Genomic DNA, 19283 nt, shown 5'->3' with positions numbered 1-19283 from the left:
GGTTGAACAAAGAATTGAACAAACCACACAAAGTAACAAAAGAACAACTAAACACAAGGAAACAAAAGAACTGAGTCAGAAGAATGGAGTAAGGAAAGCACAGATTTACGGAAGGCAATTCACAGAGTGAGAGTGGACTCCAGCAAGTAGCTCCAGAGCCTCTGTAATTAGGATTTTTATTAAGCAAAGGAACCTGACCACAGCCTTTGTGCCCTTTAGAGGCCTCCAATTGGCTACACCCTATGAAGGATTGGCCCGAGACCAATCAGAGGTGAAGTGGAAACTTCTGTCTTGTTATCACAGGAGCCAGGATGTGGCCTGTGTGCTGTCCAGTCATGCCTAGAACTGGCTGCACCTGCTGTTCCGTTTCTTATGTCCAACCCTTGGCTACCCTCATTCCCTCTTCTGCCTCACAGCTACCATAGATGCCCACCCTGCAGACAGGGCAGCCAGACCTGGACCACCTCACCCCATCTGTGTGTGGGGTATGGGAGGGCTCACTGGGATCCAAGAGAGATGGTACCCTGGAGTAAGAGACCCCACAAGCCCCCTGCCCCAAGCTCATGCTGAACCTGGCCTCTCCAGCAATGGAAATGGACTCAGACCACTATGTTAGGGGCTCCTAGCCCAAGGCCAACCGCGCACCCTGCCCAGCCCCTAGCACCCTCTGAGTGGGTAAGGATGGGGAGAGGTACTCTGCCTCCAAGAAAGCAGAAATAGACCAGATGTGGTGGTACACATCTGTAGTCCCAGCTACTCAGGAGGCTGGGGTGGGAGAATCAGTTGAGCTCAGGAGTTTGAGGCTGCAGTTAGTTTATGATCGCACCACTGCACTCCAGCCTGGGTGACAGAATGAGAACGCCATCTCTCAAAAAATAAATACATATCCAGGTGCCATGGCTCATGCCTGTAATCCCAACATTTGGGAGGCTGAGGCAAGAGGATCACTTGAGGCCAGGAGTTAAAGATCAGCCAGCCTAGGCAACACAGCAAGAAACTGAGGCCCTTACAGACAGGGATAAGTGAGGGGCTACATGTATATTTATCTACAAAAATAAAAATGAAATTAAAAAAAAAAATTAGTTGCCAGGCGCGGTGGCTCATACCTGTAATCCCAGCACTTTGGGAGGCCGAGGCAGGTGGATCACTTGAGGTCAGGAAGTTCGAGACCAGCCTGGTCAACGCGGTGAAACCCCATCTGTACTGAAAATGAAAAAAAAAAAAAAAAAATTAGCCGGGCATGGTGGCACATGCTTATAATCCCAGCTACTTGGGAGCTGAGGCAGGAGAATCGCTTGAACCTGGGAGGCAGAGATTGCAGTGACCCGAGATTGAGCCATTGCTATCCAGCCTAGGCAACAAGAGTGAAACTCCATCTCAAAATAAATAAATAAATAATTTAAAAAAATAAAAAAGAAAGCAAGCAGAAATAGATGCATTTGCACCTTTTAAAAATGATGCTGAGGCTGGGCTCAGTGGCTCAAGCCTGTAATCCGAGCACTTTGGGAGGCCGAGGTGGGCAGATCACCTAAGGTCAGGAGTTCAAGACCAGCCTGGCCAACAAGGTGAAATGCTTTCTCTACTAAAAATACAAAAATTAGCCAGGCGTGGTGGTGGGCGACTGTAATCTCAGCTACTCAGGAAGCTGAGGCAGGAGAATTGCTTGAACCTGAGGCAGGAGAATTGCTTGAACCTGGGAGGAGGAGGTTGCAGTGAGACGAGATCACGCCGTTGCACTACAGCCTGACAGAGCAAGACTCAGTCTCAAAAAAATGACGCTGGCTGGGCGTGCCTGTGATCCCAGCACGTTGGGAGGCTGAGGCAGGGGGATGGACTGAGCCCAGGAGTTCGTGACAACCTTGGGCAACATAGTGAGACCTCGACTTAGTTTTTAAAAAATGATCTGACCGGGCGCGGTGGCTCATGCCTGTAATCCCAGCACTTTGGGAGGCCGAGGCAGGTGGATCAGGTCAGGAGTTCGAGACCAGCCTGGGCAACATGGTGAAACCCCATCTCTACTAAAAATATAAAAATTAGCTGGATGTGGTGGTGCGTGCCTGTAATCCCAGCTACTAGGGAGGCTGGGGCAGGAAAATCGCTTGAACCTGGGAAGCGGAGGTTGCAGTGAGCCAAGATGGTGCCATTGCACTCCAGCCTGGGCAACAAGAGCGAAACTCCATCTCAAAAAAATTAAAAAATAATAAGATCTAGCCTCACTTGAGGTCAGGAATTTGAGACCAGCCTGGCCAACGTGGTGAAACCCCATCTCTACTAAACATATCAAAATCGGCCAGGCACAGTGGCTCACACCTGTAAGCCTAGCACTTTGGGAGGCCGAGGCAGGCAGATCACCTGAGGTCAGGAGTTCGACACCAGCCTGGCCAACATGGTGAATCCCCATCTCTACTAAAAATACAAAAATTAGCTGGGTGTGGTGGCGCATACCTGTAATCCCAGCTACCTAGGAGGCTGAAGCAGGAGAATCGCTGGAACCCAGGAGGCAGAGGCTGTAGTGAGCCAAGACCGCATCACTGCACTCCAGCCTAGGTGACACAGTGAGACTCTGTCTCAAAAACAAAAACAAAAATAAAAATTAGCCAGGTGTGGTGGTGGGAGCCTGTAATCCCAGCTACTCAGGAGGCTGAGGCATGAGAATTGCTTGAATTCGGGAGGCGGAGGTTGCAGTGAGCCGAGACTGCCCAGTGGGGCCTGAAGAGCCAGGGCCTGGCTCGGGGTGCACCTGGGGGATAGGCATAGCCATTGGAGGAGGGAGAGAGCTGGGAGTGGAGTGGGGCCTGAAGTCAGGCGGCCGCGGGTGAGACTAGGTAGGTGTCTGTTGAGGTTCTCCCTGAAGTAAAGCTCCTCTCCAACAGTGTCAGGGTGCCCTGGGCAGGGTTTCTGCCCATTCCCCAGCGGGCCCACCCAGGCCTGTGTGAAACTGAGGGAAGTGAGCCATGAGCCATCAGCCACTCTCCTGGAAGGACCCCCGATAAGGGACCCACAGCAGGAGATGGGGACAGCTGGGTCCCACTCTGCAGCAGCCACGTGCTCCACTGACACCCAGCATCCAGCCCATGTAGAAAGCTGACCCGATCGCTCATGGACCCTGCCCCAAACCAGCCAGTCACAGCAACGTGTGCAGTCACAGCAACGTGTGCGGCCTCGGCCACAAGCATCGCAGGACACAAGGCCTCAGGCAGTCACACCCCTGGCCCTGGCCCCGGCCCCACAGCCAAGCCTCTGGTCCCTGAATGTCCTCAGGGCCCCACACATAGGACCGGGGTTACAGTGGGCCCTAAACCACGTTTCCCACCCCAGTTCACTCTCCCTACGGGTCTCCTCTACTCACGGAACCTCTCTCCCTCTCTGAACCCCATCCCCTCCGCTGCCCTCCCTCAGACCCTCCCCATAGTAACCCCCCTCCCTGATGAGCCCCTCTCCCTCTCCCAGAGACCACCCCCTGCTCCAGCTGAGCTCCATCCCCCGTCGGTCCCCAGCCCACACCCCCCATCCCACTTCGCCTCCACCCACGAGGGCCTCAGCGTCCCGGAACCGGGGGGGGGGGGGGTGACTCGGGTCGTTCGTGGGGGGCCGGCTCGTTTGCCTCTGGGCGGTGGCCGTGACTCTTAGACCCGAACTGGGGCCTGGGCGACTCTGGCCTCGCGGCCCGAGGGTTAACCCGGGCGCGGCGGGGCGCGGCGCGGCGCGGGGCGGGGCTGGGCGGGACGCTCGGTCATCCCCGCCGGCCTCTCCCCGCAGCCATGGCCGCCGGCCCCGCGCCGCCCCCCGGCAGCCCCCGGGCGCAGATGCCGCATCTGAGGAAGGTGCGAGGCGGGTGGGTGTCCCGCCGTCCCCCGATTTCCCGGCGCCCGAGGCCGGGAGGGGCCGGAGAGCACGGGGCACGGGGGCGCGCGGGGCGGGGAGGGCCTGGGGCGGCGGCTCTGCGAGGCCGGGCGGGGCGGTGAGGCCTGGGGCCCCTTGGGGGTCTCCCGGGGTCTCCCCGGCCCTCCCCGGCCCGCCCCGCGTCCCCGCCGCCAGCTGCGGCCTGGAATCCGCCGCCGCCGCGCGTTAATCTCCGCGCTCCCGGATCCGGGGCATCCCCGCCGGTGCCGTGCCAGGGAATCAGGGTTGCGGGGGCGGCCAGAGCACCCCCCCTGACGACTCCCTCCGCCCAGATGGAGCGGGTGGTCGTGAGCATGCAGGACCCCGACCAGGGCGTGAAGATGCGGAGCCAGCGCCTGCTGGTCACCGTCATTCCCCACGCGGTGACAGGTGAGGCGCGCCGGGGCGGGGGTGCGTGCGCGCCTCGGCCTCCCTCCACCTCCGTCTCTCCCGTGCAGGCAGCGACGTCGTGCAGTGGTTGGCCCAGAAGTTCTGCGTCTCGGAGGAGGGTGAGCGCCCTGCCTCCCACTGGGCCCTGGGGTCACTGGGCTGGTGGCCTAGGCCTGGGTTTTCCTGGGGCCTGGCAGTTCTCAGAGCCCTGCAGAGCGCGCTGGGGTGGGGAGCACAGACGGGAGAGGAGGCCCGGCTCGTCCCGCCCTCGCCCGCTTCCGCGGCCCCGAGCTCACCGTCCCACCCCTCCCCAGAGGCCCTGCACCTGGGCGCCGTCCTGGTGCAGCACGGCTACATCTACCCGCTGCGCGACCCCCGTAGCCTCATGCTCCGGCCAGACGAGACGCCCTACAGGTTCCAGGTCAGGCTCGGGGGCGCAGGTGGGAGCCGGTGGGACCCCCATCCCCACCCACCCAGCTTACCAACCTGGGGAGACAGGAGGGGCGCCAAGCTTGCTGGGATTGGAGTGGGACTCCGCCATGTCACCGTGGGCTGGTGGTCCATCGCCCCCTCCCCAAAAGTCCTGGACCGCAAGTACCGATGTGGTGAGAAGGACCCCGGCTGAGGGACGGAGCCTCAGTTTTCCTGGGGGCCACAGTAGGGCCCCACAAGGGGTCGTATCTGCAGAGGATTCTGCCGTCTTCCTGGGGGTCCTTAGGCCCAGTCCCTGAGGGGGCTGTGAAGGCCTGAGGACAGCATTCCTGCCCTCCCTAACCACACCAGGGTCCCGGGCCGACCTGCCGTCGGTTGTACCCCTCCCCAGGCACAGACTGTGACTACATCCAAGACTTGTGCAGGCCCCCAGCCCCACCCCACCTTGAATGGGGGCTTAGGGTGACCAGTGAGGGAGACAGTCCCTGAACAGGGCCCCAAGGAGCGAGTTGACCTCACTTCCAGGTGGAGAGACTGGCCAGTGGTCAGTGGAGTCTCTGGGTGCTGGGCAGGCAGGGAGACCCTCAGACACCCCCTGCCCAGCCCAGGCTTCTTCCCAGAGAGGTCTGAGGGTGGGGTGACACTGGGGAGGCACAGACGCAGGCGTCCTGGACACCTTCTCCCTGCACCACATCAGAGCCCGTACTTCTGGACAAGTACCCTGTGGCCGGCTGCAGAGCTGGACTATGGTGAGCAGGGGGACGGCTGGCCCCAGACAAGCTCCCAGGACTGGGGGCCTCAGGGTGATGCCGTGGGGCAGGGCAGAGCTGGCCCCTCTGCAGGCTGTCCCTGTCCTTCCAGCCATCTACCTGGCCAAGAAGAACATCCGAAAACGGGGGACCCTGGTGGACTATGAGAAGGTGGGACCCCCCACCCTCCCCGCCCCGGCTGGGTACAGCTGGAGGAACCCAAGCCTCACTCACGGCCCCCGGGGCCTCACAGTTTACCCCAGAACATACAGCCCAGGCCCCAAAACCCAAGACAGTCCCCAACCCCCCAACTGCCCACACAGTCTCACTGGGGGCAGGGGCTGGGGTGACCCACTGGAAACCTTGCTGCCCCCAGGACTGCTATGACCGGCTACACAAGAAGATCAACCACGTGTGGGACCTGGTGCTGATGCAGGCGAGGGAGCAGCTGCGGTGAGGCCCCGCCCCACCTGCAGGCGCCCAACCCAGGCTACTCGGGAAGCCCAGCCCAGGCCAGGCTCTGGTGGCCCTGGGACCATGGAGGGCACCCCTGGGTGTGGCTGCCTGCCCAGGTCCAGGCCTGAGGGTGGGGGCGGAGGGGCGGCTGTGTGCAGGGCATGCCCTCAACTCAGCCTCTTCCTCCCAGGGCAGCCAAGCAGCGCAGGAAGGGGGACAGGCTGGTCATTGAGTGCCAGGAGCAGACCTACTGGCTGGTGAACAGGCCCCCGGTGAGCCCACCTGCGGTGAGGGTGGGGGTCGCTGGCCAGCGCAGGGGTCAGCGTGCTTCCCTGACAGGCGCTCTCGGGACCACCATTTTGAGCCTGTGGAAGGACCTGCCTTGGAGCTCCTGGTGGGGGGCAGGACGTTTTCACTTTGTGACTTAGTTGCGTTTCTGCTAATCAGAACCCAGGTCTCCATCCCTAGACCACAGGACAAGCCAGCTTCTCTCTGGGCCCAAGGGAGAGTCACAGGGATGCCAGATTGCGGGGACTGCAGACTCTGCCTCAGGAGGAGGCAGAGTGGGGGCGGCCTTGGCTGCAGGGTGGGGACCAAGTTCACAGGCCGGGAGCAACTGGGGCTGTGGGGAGGCCCGGTGGACAGGCCATTTGGAGGTGGTGAGCAGAGAAGAGACAGCTGAAGGCTAGGACGGGACTCTTCCCAAGTTCCTTTGAGTGTCCGTTTCCACATGGGGGTCTCAGAGGGGGAACTTAGCCTTAAAGGGGGTCAGCAGGCCACCGGAACTGCATCCCCACCTCATCTCGTCTCCCCTCTGCAGCCCGGAGCCCCCAGTGTGCTGGAGCAGGGTCCAGGGCGGGGATCCTGCGCTGCCAGCCGTGTGCTCATGGTGAGCCCCTGCGTGCGTGCTGGCCGCCCTCTCGCCCTGCACACCGGCTGCACCCTGCTGGACCCACCATGGGACTGCCTGTCTGTCCGTCATTTGGTCCACCCAGAGGGCACTTGGTGCAGCCTCCCCAAGCCCCTGCTCACTCCCGGTCACTCCCTGTTCCCTAGGCCCCTGCTAACTCTCGCTTTCTCTCCCCTCCCACCCGCTGCCCTGGGTGCAGGTAAGTGGAGTGGTGGGGATGAGGGGGCTGGCGGGGAGGAAGGGGGCTCTTCTCCAGAACAGTATCAGGGTTTGCTGGGAATTGGAGGGGTGACAAGCAGGGTTACGGCCTGACAGACCTGAGCATATCCAGCAACCTCCCTCCAGGTGGAGGCCTCCAGAACCAGAGGGACCAGACCAGAGGGAGCATCTGAGCCCCGCAGCAGCAAAACTCTTTGTTCAAACCGAGTCCCAACCAGACCCAGCATCTGGAAAGATGCACCTAGAACCTCACTGATAAAACTTCTTAAGTTCACGACCCTAACATTTCCCCATACAAAGCTGGTCAGAGAGAGCGGGGACACAGGCTAGGACTCGCAGCTCGTCCGCCTCCTCCGCTCTGGCCCCAGCAAGGCCCCGACCGATGAACTCAATGAGTCACATCTGGTTCCCCAGTGATTCCCATTAGTAGTATTTCTCAAGTATGTGTTGTTTAAAAACATAATTTAAGTACATTTGAAAATATGACATATTAGACCGGGCTCGGTGGCTCACTTCTCTAATCCCAGCACTTTGGGAGGCCGAGGCGGGCGGATCACCTGAGTTCAGGAGTTCGAGACCAGCCAGATCAACATGGAGAAACCCCATCTCTACTAAAAATACAAAATTAGCTGGGCGTGGTAGCGCATGCCTGTAATCCCAGCTACTGGAGAGGCTGAGGCAGGAGAATGGCTTGAATCCAGGAGGCGGAGGTTGTGGTGGGCTGACATCGCACCACTGCACTCCAGCCTGGGCAACAAAAGTGAAACTCTGTCTCAAAAAAATCATAAAGAAAAGAAAAAATATGATATATTACAATTGCAACTTTGAGAACCTGAGGGTTCCGTGGAATATTCTGCAGATCGCCAGACCTTAGGCCCCCAGAGGTCTCCTCTAATCCCTGATTGGAAGAAGGGGCTCCAAGGGGCGGGACTGGGGGCCTGGGCCACCATCTCTGCCAGGTCTATGGGGCAGGGGCTCAGCCTGGGGAGGTGCCCTCCAGCTGGGGATTTTGGACCCCAGCAGGGGACCTGTGTCTAACTGCAGCCCACCTGTCCCCTTCTAGACCAAGAGTGCAGATTTCTATAAGCGGGAGGTAAGTTCTGGAGCTGGGAGTGGAGGGTGCCAGGTGCCTTCCCCAGACCAGGATCTGACTCACAGGCCCCACATCCTAGATCGAGTACTGCAGGAGAGCGCTGGGCAGGACCCGAGTGAAGTCCTCCGTCTGCCTTGAGGCGTGAGTGGGGTGAGGGGTGGCAGCTGGAGACCCCTGCTGAGTGTCCTGGCTCCTGAGGCCCCTCCTGCACCAGCCCCAATACCCCCTTCCAGGTACCTGAGTTTCTGCAGCCAGCATAGACCCCACGACCCCCTCGTGTCGGGGTGCCTGCCCAGCAATCCCTGGATCTCAGACAACGACACCTACTGGGTCATGAATGCCCCCACGTGAGCCCAGGCGGGGCAGCGGGACTGCGGGTGTGCTCCCAGCCTGGGGGGATGCAGGAGGGTCAGTCCCCACCCTCCCCAACAGCCCCGCCCTCCCCCCAGGGTGGCTGCCCCCACGAAGCTCCGTGTGGAGAGATGGGGCTTCAGCTTCCGGGAGCTCCTAGAAGACCCTGTGGGGCGGGCCCACTTCACAGACTTTCTGGGAAAGGAGTTCAGTGGTGAGAACCCCTAGCCCCTGCTCCAGTCCCAGCGGGGAGGCTGCTGCCTGGGACCCCTCCCGCCTCGGTCTCCACCAGCTCCCTGGGAACGCCCCTGGCCCTGGCTGCCACGCTGCCACTCTCGATGGGATCCTTGACTGGGTGCCCGGCCCCCCCAGGAGAAAACCTCAGTTTCTGGGAGGCATGTGAGGAGCTTCGATATGGAGCGCAGGCCCAGGTCCCCACCCTGGTGGAGGCCGTGTACGAGTAAGTGCCGTGTGGTGGGTACCGGTTGGCCAACGGGCAGGTGCACCCAGCCAGGACTACCCAATGCTGTCCCCACCCCTAGGCAGTTCCTGGCCCCCGGAGCTGCCCGCTGGGTCAACATCGACAGCCGGACCATGGAGCAGACCCTGGAGGGTTTGCGCCAGCCCCACCGCTACGTCCTGGATGATGCCCAGCTGCACATATACATGCTCATGAAGAAGGTGGGTGCTCGGCCAGCCTGGAGGGGCGGGAGGGGGCATCCCAGATGGGCCTCCATGTCCCCACCCTCAAGGGCTCTGTCCACATAGGCACTGCCCATGTTGACTCTGCCCCTGGGGAGCGCCTTCCCCACCTGGTTGGGGCTGCCCTGGCCGCTCTCCTGTCAGTGTTCCGTCCTGAGCACACTCCGGGTTCAGAGGGGCTGAAGGACTGGCCCAGATCACAGGCTTAATGAGGGTCAAGCTTCTATCTAAAAGGTTTTGTTTTGTTTTCTTGTTTTGAGGCGAGTCTCACTCTGTCGCCCAGGCTGGAGTGCAGTGGCGCGATCTTGGCTCACTGCAAGCTCTGCCTCCCGGGTTCACGCCATTCTCCTGCCTCAGCCTCCTGAGTAGTTGGAACTACAGGCGCCCGCCACCACACCCGGCTAATTTTTTGTATTTTTAGTAGAGACAGGGTTTCACCGTGTTAGCCATAATGGTCTTGATCTCCCGACCTCAGGATCCGCCCGCCTCAGTCTCCCAAAGTGCTGGGATTACAGGCGTGAGCCACCGCGCCCAGCCTTTTCTTGTTTTTTCTTTTTTTTTTTTGAGATAAAGTCTCACTCTGTCACCCAGGCTGGAGTGCAGTAGCGTGATCTTGGCTCACTGCAACCTCTGCCTCCCGGGTTCCACCCACCTTGGCCTCCCAAAGTGCTGTGATTACAGCTGTCAGACATCAAGCCCTGCCTTTTTTTTTTTTTTTCGAGAAAGTGTCTCACTCTTGTCAGCCAGGCTGGAGTGCAGTGGCACGATCTCAGCACACTGCAATCTCCGCTTCCCGGGTTCAAGCAATTCTCCTGCTTCAGCCTCCCAAGTAGCTGGGATTACAGGTGCCCGCCACCATGCCCAGCTAACTTTTGTATTTTTAGTAGAGATGGCGTTTCACCATGTTGGCCAGGCTGGTTTCCAACTCAGGCCTCAGATGATCCACCTGCCTTAGCCCCTCAAAGTGCTGGGATTACAGGCGTGAGCTACTGAGCCCGGCTTTATTTTTGTTGATATTTGAAAATTTCCAGCTGGGCACAATTTTGGCTCACTGCATCCTCAACCTCCCAGGCTCAAGTGGTCCTCCTGCCTCAGCCTCTCCACGCTACCACACCTAGCTAATTTAAAAAATCTTCTGTAGAGGGATTTTGCTATGTTGCCCAGGCTGGTCTTAAAATCCTGGACTCAAGTGATCATTCTGCCTCAGCCTACCAAAGTGTTGGGATCACAGGCTGAGCCACCCTGCCCGGCCGGGATCACAGCCGTGAGCCACCCTGCCCGGTTGGGATCACGGCCGTGAGCCACCCTGCCCGGTTGGGATCACAGTTGTGAGCCACTCTGCCTGGCCAAGTTTGGATATTGTTAAGAGCACTGCAGACTCAGATCTCACCGTATTTGATGGGTTTCACTGTAACCAGCATTATTCTTTCATGAGGTTCGCATGGCCCCACGTGTGGCTGCCAGCCCGAGCCTCGTGCTGTGTCCCTGGCACCTGATGCTGGCTTCCTGGCTCTCTTCCCGGCATGCACCATCACACACAGCTAATTTTTGAATTTTTTGTGGAGATGGGATCTCACTATGTTGTGCAGGCTGGTCTTGAACTCCTGGGCTCAAGCAATCAACCCACCTCAGCCTCCCCAGATGCTGGGACTACAGGCGTGAGCCACCATGCGTGGCCTACCTTGTTTTTTTATTTGACTCCACAACCCTGCCCTCCCTCTGTGGGGAACGCGGAGCCATTCCTGGTTCCTGGTAATGGCTGAGGCGGCGCTGCAGTTCGTTCCTCTACACGTGGCCACCAGGGCTCTTGCCATTTTTGCTGTGACATGATCCAGGCAGACGGGAGCTCAGGTCTCCCTGAGTCTGTCTTGGTCTGGGCAGGTCCGGAGTCGCTGCCTCCAGCACCCTGTCCACCAGAGACTCTGTGACTGGAGGAGGCTCCAGCAATGTTTGGCTGCCCCTTTGCGGGGAGCTGGCTGAGAGGTGAGGAGGCAGAAGGGTCAGGGGCTGGACGCTGTCTCTTGTAGGACTCCTACCCAAGGTTCCTGAAGTCTGACACGTACAAGGGCCTCCTGGCAGAGGCTGGGATCCCGCTGGAGACGAAGAGACGGTGAGCCCAGGCAGTGCCCTGTGGCTGGCGGCTGCGGCCTGGGGGCTGCTGGGGCCCTGCAGTGAGGTGGGCAGGACACCAGCTGGCCAGCCTGTTCTCAGCCCCCTTCTCGCCCACAGCGTGTTCCCGTTTATGTGGAGGCCACGGCACTCGAGCCCCAGCCCTGCACTCCTTCCCACCCCTGTGGAGCTCACAGCGGCTTGTGGCCCTGGGGGTGGAGATGGGGTGGCCTAGTGGACCTGGCCCATCTGCCACTCTAGTCCCTGCAGCTCAACATCCTGCGTGAATGCAGCAGCCACCCCCGTCTTGGCCCAGGTCCTGGAGGCTGCTGAATCCAGCACCAGTGTCCCCTTGTGCCCAGGGGACCCAGTCTTGCTGTGGGGTGCACAGCCTCCCTCCCTCCAGCAAGCCTTCCCTGCCCAGAAAGAACGGGTCCAGGTGTGGATTCCCAGGGAGGGGGTTCATTGGCTCAGCTTGAGTCAGGGAAGCGCCTGTTACCTGAAGAGAGGTGAGACCAAGGCCGCACGGAGCTCCACCTTCTCTGGTCTTCAGTCCAGCACTGGGTGCCCATCCCCGTCTCTAAAACCAGTAAATCAACCAGCGAATACCTGGAAGCAAGATGCACAGACGGGCGGCTTCCCACACACCCATCACAAGACGCGGACATGCAGGTCTCCGTGCGAGCTCTGCCCCGTCCAAGAGCCTCTCCGCTGTCGCCCAATGTGAGCCTGGAAGAGGACCCGAGAGTGCCGTGCTGAGGCTGCCTCAAGCTCACTGCCTTCCAGAGCTGCGCCTATTCCTCCCTCGCCAAACGCGTTCCAGAATTTGTCCACAGGTGCGCCGGCACCTGCTTTTCCACCTTGAGGCCGCGGCTTCCCCCCCAAGATTTATAGACAACTCTGACATTGTCACCCCACTGACAAAGCCCCTGATTCCATAGGGTGGATCCTTGCCAGGTGTCCCTGATCTTCCCTGCCCAAGCCTTCCTTTGTGAGCTGGCATTGCTCCCCATCCCCCAAGTGCCTCACCACTCCCTCAGACTGGGTGAAGGTACAGCTGGCTCCTTTCGGGGGTGCAGCTTCAAATATCTCGGTGATAGGGCGGTGCCATCCCCACCCATAGGGCTGGCTCACTTCCAGTCACTCCCAACAGCTTCCAGCCCGCAAATAAAAGACCCTTGGGCCCTGGCTCTGAGCCCATCCTGCTGTGGGTGCAGCATGTGACTGCATGTGACACATGCATGGGTGTGGTGTGCGTGTGCATATGATGCATGTGTAGCACTATTAGGCACACGTGTGGTGTGTATGCATAGCATGTGTGATTGTAGTACACGTGTGCAGGTGTACTGTGAGGCATGCATATGTGGTGTGTGTGCACATGTCGTGTGTATGATGCATGTGTAGAACTGTAAGGCACACGTGTGTGTATGCATAGCATATGTGTGATTGTGTGTAGTGCACATGTGCAGGTGTACTGTGAGGCATGCATATGTGGTGTGTGTGCACATGTCGTGTGTATGAGGCATGTGTAGCACCGTGAGGCACACGTGTGGTGTGTATGCATAGCATGTGTGATTGTGTGTAGTGCACATGTGCAGGTGTACTGAGGCATGCATATGTGGTGTGTGTGCACGTGTCGTGTGTATGAGGCATGTGTAGCACCGTGAGGCACACGTGTGGTGTGTATGCATAGCATGTGTGATTGTGTGTAGTGCACGTGTGCAAGTGTACTGTGAGGCATGCATACGTGGTGTGTGCACGTCGTGTGTATGATGCATGTGTAGAACTGTAAGGCACACGTGTGTGTATGCATAGCACATGTGTGATTGTGTGTAGTGCACATGTGCAGGTGTACTGTGAGGCATGCATATGTGGTGTGTGCACGTGTCGTGTGTATGAGGCATGTGTAGCACCGTGAGGCACACGTGTGTGTATGCACAGCACATGCACAATTGTGTGTAGTGCACGTGTGCAGGTGTACTGTGAGGCATGCATATGTGGTGTGTGCACATGTCGTGTGTATGAGGCATGTGTAGCACCGTGAGGCACACGTGTGTATGCACAGCACATGCACAATTGTGTGTAGTGCACGTGTGCAGGTGTACTGTGAGGCATGCATATGTGGTATGTGTGCACATTGTGTAGGATGCATGTGTGGTGCACATTGCATGTATGAGGTGTACACGTGTATAGTACATATGTGTGAATGTATTGTGCATGTGATGTGTGCAGTGTGTGGTGAGGGAGGGGGCAGGTCCCAGGTGTGTGGAGTCGATGGTGGAGGAGGGACTTGGCCCTCTCAGACCCAGGCAGCAGACTTGGGGCATTTGGTCTTTGGGAGGAGACAGCCAGGGACACTGTGCTCTGGAGGGCTAGGGTGAGCAGGGTAGTGTGTGGGGACACCTGCCCTCCAGAGAGGGAACAGCGAGGAAACTGTTAAGGAAGCCTGTGGGGAGGGGCAGTTGTCCCCAGCCTGCCCTAAGGCCACAGAGCTGCAGAGTGCATGGCATGGCATGGCCCAGACTCTCCAGGGCCCACAGTAACCACAGGGCAAGAATCCCTTCTTCACAGTCCGGGGGTGCAGGCTGTTCCTGCAGGGAGGGAAGCCTCTGCCCACCAGCAACGGCACCCCTTGGCCCAGCCCCTCAACTCCAGCTTCTCAGGGTGGGGCTCATGGCCCTGCCCACCCCTCCGTGGCCAGGGGCACAGCTGCTTCTGTGACCTGCAGGGTGTCCCCTCCCTTTGGGGACCCCTTGCACTCCCTCCCATGCTGTCAGGGGGCAGCTCTTGGAACCCCAGTGAACCTTCCCTTCTCCCTCCAGCCCCATCTTGCCTGCCTGGCAGTTCTCACCTATAGGACGTGTCCCCAGAGCCCTATGGCCCTTTCGTACTCAAGGCCTTCTGGGCTGGGTTACTTTTCTCAGGGACAAGAGAACCGCTACCTGGCACAAAGGCACCCACCTGTTCAACCTCATCCCCCACGTCCCCCTCCCACACCTTGGAAGGAGCAACAGGACAAGGTTATACCTGTGCGGCTGTGAAGCGGGGCTTTTCACACTTGCATACGTGGCCGTGGGACAGTCCTGCAGGGTTCTCTAAAGCACCTGCCTGCCCCTCACTGCTGCCACACCCAAAGCTGCATCTCCGGGAAGCCCCTGCCTGGGCTCCTCTTGCCTGCAGGGTCACCAGAGCTCACCCCGGCCCTACCATCATCCCTTTGCGCTGGACTCCAGCCAGCCCTCAGACGTCCGCGGTGCCGAGGCCACGGTCTGCTCCAGGTGGGAGCAAACCCGCTTGCATGGGGCCAGGGTGCCCAGCTTGGTGGGGTCCTCAAACCGGAGACCCCCCTGAGGCTATCAAGATTGCTGGGTGCCCAGTTTCTGACTGAGCAGGTCTGGGTGGGGGTGCTCGCCTCCTCGGCAGCCCTCCCCACCCTGACCCAGGCTGGCCAGCAAATTCCTGGTCACTCCTCCAGGAACAAATCCATTTGACTACTTAGGGAGCAGAGAGACAGGCAGACGCACACACGCTAGGCTCACGCCTGACCACCGGGGTTTTTCAGGCAGTGCAAAAATGTTTATTCTGCTTTCTTCCTTGGTGGGTGGGTCATCAGGCTGCTTTGGCTACGAAGCTCAGGCTCTGTGGCCTGGGCGACCCGAGCACCATGGCTGCCCTTGGGCCTCAGGAGCAGCAAGGCACAGAGGTGAGTCCTGCATTGGGTGACATGGCGGGGGCGTGTGAGCACCGGAAGGGGAGAGGCAGGCGCTTGCCATGCCTGGGGCACGGGGCCTCTTCAGGGATAGAGCAGCTCCAGTGTCTACTGAGAGGGCACAGACTGACCCAAACACGCATTCCACAGCCAGTTCCTTGGGATATTCACAGCACATGCAGCCAGTACACAGCTGCAACGCCACTAAGGACACCTGTGAGCAGCCATGGGCTCAGCTCCAGAGCAGGCCCCACCCATCCTGCTGGGGGAGACCCTTGCTCCAGGCTTCCTCACAGGACCTGGTCAAAGGAACCAAGTCACACCGCCCATGCTAGAGGATCCCCTTATAGCTCCGGGAAGGGCTGCGAAGCTGGAGCTGTCTCAGGTTCCCGTTGAGGCCCGGTACCCTGAGTTCCATGACTCCTTTGGGGGACAGAGCACAGGAGGGAAAAGGGGAATGGACTTCTACAGGATGGAGTGGGGGACGGCCTGTCCCGGGGACACCCTGGCTCCTTCTACGCGCTGGCCACTCTGGCCTGGGGAGAAGCTGGCAAGGAGAGGGCACCGGGTAAGGACGGGGTGCTGCACGACCCAACTCTGCCCAAGGTGGCCCAGGGAGACCACTATGAAGACCGCCTGGTGTGAGCGGGACCCTCGTGGGGTGCAGAGTGAGGCCCTGTGTGGGGACTTAGGGAGGATGCTGGGCGGGAGAGAGGCCCAGGGTGTCCCCTCACCCATGCAGGTCCCTGGTGTGATCATGGAGGACTTGTAAGGGTCAGGAGTGGGGGAGTCAGTGCAGAGACCCAGGGAAGGGCCCACTTCCCAGGACGTTTAGTGTCAGCAGGCGGAGTCTCTCCACAGGCTCTGGCTGGCGTGCCTCTACGCCTCACTCTGGTACCGCAGCCGGGAGAACCGGTCCCTGATGGCCTGGTCACTGTCTGGCCCACCCTCACCCAGGCGGACCACCCTGCTGCTTGGGACAAGGTCCCGCACCTTGTGCTTGATCACAGAGACCAGGCCGGGTGCCTCTGAGTCTGCCGGGCCTGTCAGAAGGATGTAGGCGGCGTGGCGGCTTGGCTCAAACAGGACGGCTGCAGGGTGGGGGACACAGCTGTCAGGGCAACTCAGGACCAGCCAGGGCAGACCCCGTGGAACACCCGGGTCCCTGGCCGAGGCCGCACTCACCGTCGAAGGCGACAATGTGGGTAGAGACATTGGCCAGCTCCAGCAGCACGCGTGGCAGGGTGGGGTGGAACATGTACAGACTGTGCCGGGCCTCCCCGGTCTCCTGGAGCGAGAACCAGCAATGGGCCCCACGCCCTTCACTGAGCACTCCCACAGGACACTGCTGTCAGAGTGACCGTGCCTGGAGCTCTATGTCCGCTAGGGGCCCTATCTGGGTCCCCCAAACGCCAGCCCCCAGCTCTGTGGCCACCTCCCAGGTCCTCCCGCCCCACCTGGTCCTGACACTGGTCCTTGCCGGCAGCCACTCCCTTCAGGGCATGGCCGTGTGCTCCCCTATCCACCGAAGGCCATCAGCCCCTTCTCGCTGGACTCCTCTAAGGTCACTTTGCCTCAGCTTGCACCACCTCATCCTGACTGTCACTGGACTTCAACTTATGTGAGGTTGCCCAGGCACCGATGAGCTTCTGGGCACTCCCCGGTGCAGCTCCAGCCTGGGTCTCTGCCCCGGCTCCCACCATGTCTACTCTGAGGGTGGCTCCCGTACCGTCTCGCGGGTGCTCCCCAGCTCGTGGAGGCCCCAGAAGAAGAAGGCTGAGCGGTGGTCTGCGGTCGGCAGGCTGGCGGACAGTGGACCCCCAGGGAGGCTCGGGAGGGCTACGCTACACAGGACGGCTCCAGTGCCAAGGTCCAGGAACAGGATCTGGGGAGGGAGGGGACACTGTGGGGGCCAACGTGGGGGCTACCGGGAAAACCTGGAGGCTTGCACAGGCACACGTGCCCTCAGCCATGCCAGCCCTGGAGGCAGATGCTCTGAGGGAGGCAGAACCTTCTCAGCAGCTCTGAGGGCAGCAGCCTCCTGGGCCGCAGCCCCGTCTGCTTTCAGACCAGTCTATCCTCAGCTAAGAACAAAGGTGCCACCTCCGAAGGAAGTACGAACCTGTCTGTCGGTGCCAGTTCCGTTTTCAACGACTACAGCCAAGGTGTCTGGTTTGTAGCGGCCGAAGATGGGTTTTCTGGAACAATATGGAGGAAGCGCTCACGAGGGGTCTCAGTGAGGAGACTGAGATGAAGGAAGCACTCAGGAACAGGTCCGCCCCTTAGTCTCCCATGGCCACATCTGGACCAGGGCCCAGGACACAGAGCTGACGTCCGGGGCAAGAGGCAGTACCAAAGACAGGCAAGAGGCCCGGGCAGCAGCACACGGCCTCCGGCCCCACCCCCAGCGCTGTCTCCTCACCAGCCAACGGGATGTGCCCGGGGTGCCGGGAAGGGGTGCAGCACCTGCGCGGTCCTTGGGGAGACCCCGTACCTTAGGACATGGGCTGCCTTGGGTGTCCAGCGAGGCGTCAGCTCCTGCCCGTCCAGCAGCACGAAGGCCTCTGAGCCCACAAGGAGCACATCTGCACCGGCGTTCCCTGGGACATGCATCAGGTAGCGCACTGCTCCAGAGCTAGACAGGAGAGTGGGAGAAAGAGGCGCCGGGTGCCCGGGGCGGCCTCAGACACCCAGTGGAGGCTCTGGCACCGCCCGTCTCAGGGTGCTCCTCTCAGGCCCCCATAACCTGTTTCTCAGTTCTACAGCTTGAAAAGAGAAGAGCTGGGCGCGGTGGCTCACGCCTGTAATTCCAGCACTTTGGGAGGCCGAGGCGGGTGGATCATGAGGTCAGAAGTTCGAGACCAGCCTGACCAACATGGTGAAACCCCGTCTCTACTAAAAATGCAAAAATTAGCTGGGCGTGGAGGTGCGTGCCTGTAATCCCAGCTACTCAGGAGGCTGAGGCAGGAGAATCACTTGAACCCAGGAGGCGGAGGTTGCAGTGAACCGAGATCGCACCACTGCACTCCAGCCTGGGGGACAGGGCAAGACTCCATCTTAAAAAAAAAAAAAAAAAAAGACAGAAAAGAGAAGAAAGACCCCCACTTTCCGTGGAGACAGACAGGCACAGTGTCGGGAACCTCTCTTCTCTTTACTCGGCTTTTATTTGACCATTTCTCACATCTGAGCCCAGGGTGACCTTGCGGTACCCCCAGCACCTCCCTGCCTGTGGGGCTGCTCTGGGCTCCACACAGATTGTCCGAACACTGAGGCAGGGGAGCTGAGCCATGGGGTGGGCGCTCTGCGTGGAGAAAGGCGGCGGCCCGGACCCACCTGTGGGAAAGCATCCTGCGGGTGGTGGCATTGAGCATGCTCTCCCAGTGTGGGTCATTCTTGAACGGGCCGTCACTCCCGGTCACCTTCTCGTAGAGACCCTTCACAGAGCAGCCGCAGAGGGAGCTTGCTATTCAAAACACAGAAGGGCTCGAGGTCACCAGGGTCACACTGTGAACCCGGACCAGGAGCACGCAGTGCCACGTGGAGCCAGGCCCCTGAGCTTCCTGACTCCAGCACCTCGAGAGCAGAAGCAGGACCTGAGGAGCCGCAGGGCAGTCATGCTCCGCGAGTGAGGCCGGCCAGGGATGTGGCAGAAACAACGTACCGCAGGGAAAGAGGATGTAGTGGGCACCTGTCCTGGTGACGTGAAGGAGGAAGCCACTTTCTCCGTCCACACCGAGGCTGCCTCTGAGGCCAATCTGGTGCCCGGTGCTGCCGGAGTAGAGGTGGCCACTAACCTGCAATGACATAGGATGACATAGGAAGAGAGGGACCTGAGCCCAGGGCTGCAATGACACAGGGCCCAGGAAGAGAGGGACCTGAGCCTGGGGGCGGGGCACTCTACAACGGGAGATGTGGAAGGGTAAGGGGCCCACAGGCTCTTGGTTTTGAGGAAAGAGGCGCTGACATCAGAGAGTCTGACACTATGGTCAGTGCCTCCACACTGCACGGGGCACGTGAGGCAGGCAGGGCAGCCCCAGTGCCTCGCAGGTGCTCCCAGCCCTCAGAGCTTCACCCCCAACACTGCAACAGCACAAATGGGAAGTGTGTACTCCACCGTTCTTGGGGAGGCCCCAAAGCTGCCTGGTAGAGGTGGAGCCCCCTGAGTATGATGGGTCTATGGGAGTTGGGAACTTGGGGCTCTGGGCGAGTCCCCGACAAGTGGTCAGACCCGAATCCTGTCTGGGAAGTGGCAGCAGATGGGGAGGCAGAGCAGGGCCGTGT

At 60.0% G+C, this 19283-nt stretch overlaps 2 protein-coding genes across 14 annotated transcripts in view; one reads left to right on the top strand and one right to left on the bottom strand.

The window, feature by feature from the left end:
* The first annotated feature begins 3718 nt into the window (after positions 1 to 3718).
* On the top strand, positions 3719 to 12481 carry RGS11 (regulator of G protein signaling 11). 2 transcript variants are annotated; one of them, XM_024233303.3, is made up of 17 exons: positions 3719 to 3824; positions 4176 to 4272; positions 4341 to 4391; positions 4587 to 4693; positions 5402 to 5453; positions 5566 to 5624; positions 5830 to 5906; positions 6100 to 6181; positions 6730 to 6798; positions 8102 to 8131; positions 8211 to 8272; positions 8365 to 8478; positions 8581 to 8696; positions 8855 to 8942; positions 9025 to 9163; positions 11212 to 11294; positions 11414 to 12481. In XM_024233303.3, exons 1-17 carry the CDS (start codon positions 3762 to 3764, stop codon positions 11526 to 11528), a joined length of 1404 nt encoding a protein of 467 aa, XP_024089071.1. In that variant the 5' UTR covers positions 3719 to 3761; the 3' UTR covers positions 11529 to 12481. The 2 variants fall into 2 exon arrangements, with proteins under 2 accessions (XP_024089071.1, XP_063573518.1); XM_063717448.1 differs by having other exon boundaries at positions 3719 to 3835.
* The window catches only part of FAM234A (family with sequence similarity 234 member A), a 38433-nt gene continuing 30004 nt past the window's right edge, over positions 10855 to 19283 (bottom strand). For 6 of the 12 annotated variants that reach the window (XM_024233301.2, XM_054533254.1, XM_024233302.2 and 3 more), the window contains 7 exons: positions 18664 to 18796; positions 18336 to 18465; positions 17497 to 17637; positions 17125 to 17200; positions 16732 to 16887; positions 16188 to 16290; positions 14848 to 16093 (listed from right to left, as the gene is read on the bottom strand). In XM_024233301.2, the coding sequence (XP_024089069.2) occupies positions 15882 to 16093; positions 16188 to 16290; positions 16732 to 16887; positions 17125 to 17200; positions 17497 to 17637; positions 18336 to 18465; positions 18664 to 18796 (951 nt within the window). In that variant the 3' untranslated portion in view covers positions 14848 to 15881. Of the gene's footprint in view, positions 11351 to 11792; positions 12023 to 14847; positions 16094 to 16187; positions 16291 to 16731; positions 16888 to 17124; positions 17201 to 17496; positions 17638 to 18335; positions 18466 to 18663; positions 18797 to 19283 lie in introns of those variants that run through there. The other 6 variants (XM_054533251.1, XM_063717445.1, XM_063717446.1 and 3 more) reach the window with 4 other exon arrangements.

Source organism: Pongo abelii, chromosome 18, assembly GCF_028885655.2.
Source record: "Pongo abelii isolate AG06213 chromosome 18, NHGRI_mPonAbe1-v2.0_pri, whole genome shotgun sequence".
Classification (NCBI taxonomy): domain Eukaryota; kingdom Metazoa; phylum Chordata; class Mammalia; order Primates; family Hominidae; genus Pongo; species Pongo abelii.
This window is presented reverse-complemented; position numbering and strand designations above follow the sequence as displayed.

Bases quoted from the DNA above. Each gene is read 5' to 3' on its own strand.
- RGS11 (XM_024233303.3), top strand. From the start codon at position 3,762: ATGGCCGCCGGCCCCGCGCCGCCCCCCGGCAGCCCCCGGGCGCAGATG. The intron at 8,479-8,580 runs GTGAGCCCAGGC...CCCTCCCCCCAG, and splicing joins TGGGTCATGAATGCCCCCAC to GGTGGCTGCCCCCACGAAGC. The intron at 8,697-8,854 runs GTGAGAACCCCT...CGGCCCCCCCAG, and splicing joins TCTGGGAAAGGAGTTCAGTG to GAGAAAACCTCAGTTTCTGG.